The sequence below is a fragment of the Musca domestica genome, unplaced genomic scaffold (genome assembly GCF_030504385.1).
Source record: "Musca domestica strain aabys unplaced genomic scaffold, Musca_domestica.polishedcontigs.V.1.1 60, whole genome shotgun sequence".
Classification (NCBI taxonomy): Eukaryota; Metazoa; Arthropoda; class Insecta; order Diptera; family Muscidae; genus Musca; species Musca domestica.
Genome location: NW_026712364.1, coordinates 2,597,053 through 2,600,310, shown reverse-complemented (window position 1 = coordinate 2,600,310; position 3,258 = coordinate 2,597,053). Strand labels below are relative to the sequence as shown.

At 41.0% G+C, this 3,258-nt stretch overlaps 1 protein-coding gene across 1 annotated transcript; it reads right to left on the bottom strand.

Annotated features, from left to right (window-relative positions):
• Nucleotides 1-402: 402 nt before the first annotated feature.
• LOC101897967 (uncharacterized) lies at nucleotides 403-1,386 on the bottom strand. Its single transcript, XM_005181707.2, has one exon. The coding sequence runs from the start codon at nucleotides 1,384-1,386 to the stop codon at nucleotides 403-405; it is 984 nt and encodes a 327-aa protein (XP_005181764.2).
• Nucleotides 1,387-3,258: the final 1,872 nt, after the last annotated feature.

Here is a 3,258-nt window from a genome sequence, read left to right as displayed (position 1 = left end):
AGCTCTTTAATTTCCCTCATTACCACAAATTTAGTACCACATATGCAGCTCTTTATCTCAACCACAGTCCCTAACAGTGACATCCATCAAATTTCAGGATTTCAGCTCCATTCCTTCTCCCAATAATAAATTTAGTACTACGGACATCGTTAAATGGACTTAGAATTTTATGCTGATCATAAATGTAAAGTGTGCCAATATTTTCCCGAAACATACTTTTTAAAATAATTAAAAAAAACCTACTTTTAAAAAGATGGCAATGTCAGTCAAATTTTATTGAAATTAATACTTTCTAAAAATAAAAAAAAATTAATGTTAAGTTTTGGTGATTCTCTTTCCGTATAACTCTTATCAAATATTAAATTAACAAAATCATTTATTTTACTCTGATTTCCCTGAATATCAACGGGAGTAGCTACCACTGGATGCGGACGATTGGGCACTAGATGTAGCATATGAGCCCGAATTTCCGCCATAGCCACCTTTGCTGCCAGCGCCATAACCTCCACCGATTCCAGCACCGAAACCGCCACCAAGGCCAGAACCATTGCCACCACCAAATCCACTGCCTTGACCGCCACCGTAGCCGCTGCCACTTCCACCACCAAATCCACTGCCATGGCCACCACCGTAGCCGCTGCCACTGCCATCACCAAATCCACTGCCTTGGCCACCACCGAAACCACTTCCTTGACCACCACCAAATCCACTGCCTTGACCACCTCCAACACCACTGCCTTGGCCGCCACTGTAGCCGCTACCCTGACCGCCTCCAAATCCACTGCCTTGACCGCCACCAAATCCACTGCCTTGGCCGCCTCCAAATCCACTACCTTGGCCGCCACCAAATCCACTGCCTTGGCCGCCTCCAAATCCACTGCCTTGGCCGCCACCATATCCGCTGCCACTTCCCCCTCCGACTCCACTGCCCGATCCGGCACCAAAACCAATACCACCGCCAATACCTCCTCCTTGGCCACCACCAAATCCACTACCGCTGCCATGACCGCCACCTTGACCGCCGCCAAAACCACTTCCGCTGGCCCCAGCACTACCTCCGCTTCCGCCACTATGACCACCACCGAAACCACCGCCAAAACTGCTACCGCCGCTATGGCCAGCATAACCACCGCCATAGCCACCACGATGTCCATGTTTCTTATGACCATGATCTTCTTCACTGCTGGAGTCATCTTTTCCACCGGCACCAGCACTGCCCTTAAGGCCCAATCCCAAATCCAAATCTAGTCCCAAGCCAAGTCCGGCACCAGCTCCACCACCTGCTCCAATACCCAATAATCCTTTGTTCTTCTTGTGTGGGATGGGTGATGCAGCAACCATGGCCGCAACGGCCAATAGCGTCAATAAAAATGCGCAACGATGCATTATTCTGTATAACTCAATTCAGAAAGATGCGTTTCAATTTTCTCCCGAATATCTGATTGTCTGGAGAAGTTACAACGTACTGACCTATTGCATGGACTAGCCTTGGCATTTATAGAAAATCTTTGTAACATTAAATATTCTGGACATGCTTCTCTCTGTGTATCCCCAAACTGTGCGATCGTCAGACAATTCTCAGAAGCAAAAAAAAAATGATTTGCTGTTTTCTTTTTGGGATTATTTCATCAACTGGATGACAATGTGAAAAATAAAATTTAGTCATTGGCATGACCAACTCAGAGACACCCTTCTGGCACGCGTCACAAAAATTAATTTATTGATACCTATGTTTATCTACAAATTTGTGAGTTCGTCGATTTTAGATGACGTACGTAATTAAAACGGTTGACGGGACGTGATTCCAGATTTCTATTAACTTGTTCTTTCAAATTCATAATGGGCAACATAATGAGCACTTATAGTGTATACTTACGTCGATTACGGAAAACAATTGCATTTGTGTGTTGAATATCACCACATTAATTAATAGTCATAATCGATATCTGAAAAATGCTGTAATGGGAAAACTTTTTTGAAGATCCAATCGAACACATCATACATACATGTCGTTCATTTCGATTGACAATCGTAGAACTGTTTTTAAAACAAAAAATAGATTTTAAGGCACGAACACTGAGGGGCAATGCCTATACGTTTGGAAAAAATACGAAAATCTTCTTTAGTTCACAATTTTTATACCCTCAGACAAATGGCTAGAGAGGGTAATTATCATTTGATACGGTTAAAACGTGCCTAGCTGAAATAACGGACTTCAAAATAGGTCTCTTTAGGCCAAACCCGTTTGAGGACATTTGGAGTCGATCTAGCGATGCGTCTGTCTGTTTGGCTGGCTGGAGCGCATATTAACTCTAGAAGGAAGTGTCCGATTTGGTCCAAACTTAGTGTATCGTAATATTATTATCAAACTTATATCGAGTTCGGAGATGGGCAATATTGGTCCATTCCTTCTGGTACCTCTCACACAAAGGTCGACATTTTCAAAAAAAAAAATCTGCATAGAAAGAGAAACCATAATTCGATTTTGTCTCCAACTTTACAAATCCTAATATTTGCGTCAGTGATATGTCAGGTGCAAATATGGACTATGTCGGTTCACTCCATCAAGTACCTCACCCACAAAGGATCAAAATTTTGAATTATTATAACTCTTATAAAATGTAATTTAAGAGTCTGATTATCTTAAAATTTCACACGTCCCAACATTTTTATTTACCCAAGGCCAGGTATTAAGACGGAAAACTTCGGTCATCTCCTTCTGGTACCTCCCCCACAAAAGGGTCAACATTTTATATATCCTGAAGCTCATTAAACATTAAACTAACATCCGATTCCATTCAGGCTTGGTACATCTCAATATTTCTATCAACACAAGATCCGTTATAAAGATGGTAAAGACCGGACCATTCCTTCGGGTACCTCAAATTCAAAATTATGAATAATTATATTTTTCATAAAATGTTAAATAAGCATCCAACAATCTTAAACTTCCACACATAGCAATATTTCTATTAACGCAAGATCTGGTGTGAATATGAGATATATCGATCTACTCCTTCTGCTTATTACCCCATAGAGGGATCAAATTTTAAATAACAAAACGCCGTAAAAATAGGGAATAAGCGTCCGATTATTTTCAAACTTCTCACATTCCAATATATTTCTACTAACACAAGATCTGGTATAAGGATGGAATATGTCGGACAACACCATCTGGTACCTCCTACACAACGGATCAAAATTTTGAATAATTATGTCTCTAATAAAATTTGAAATAAGCATACGACTCTCTTTAAA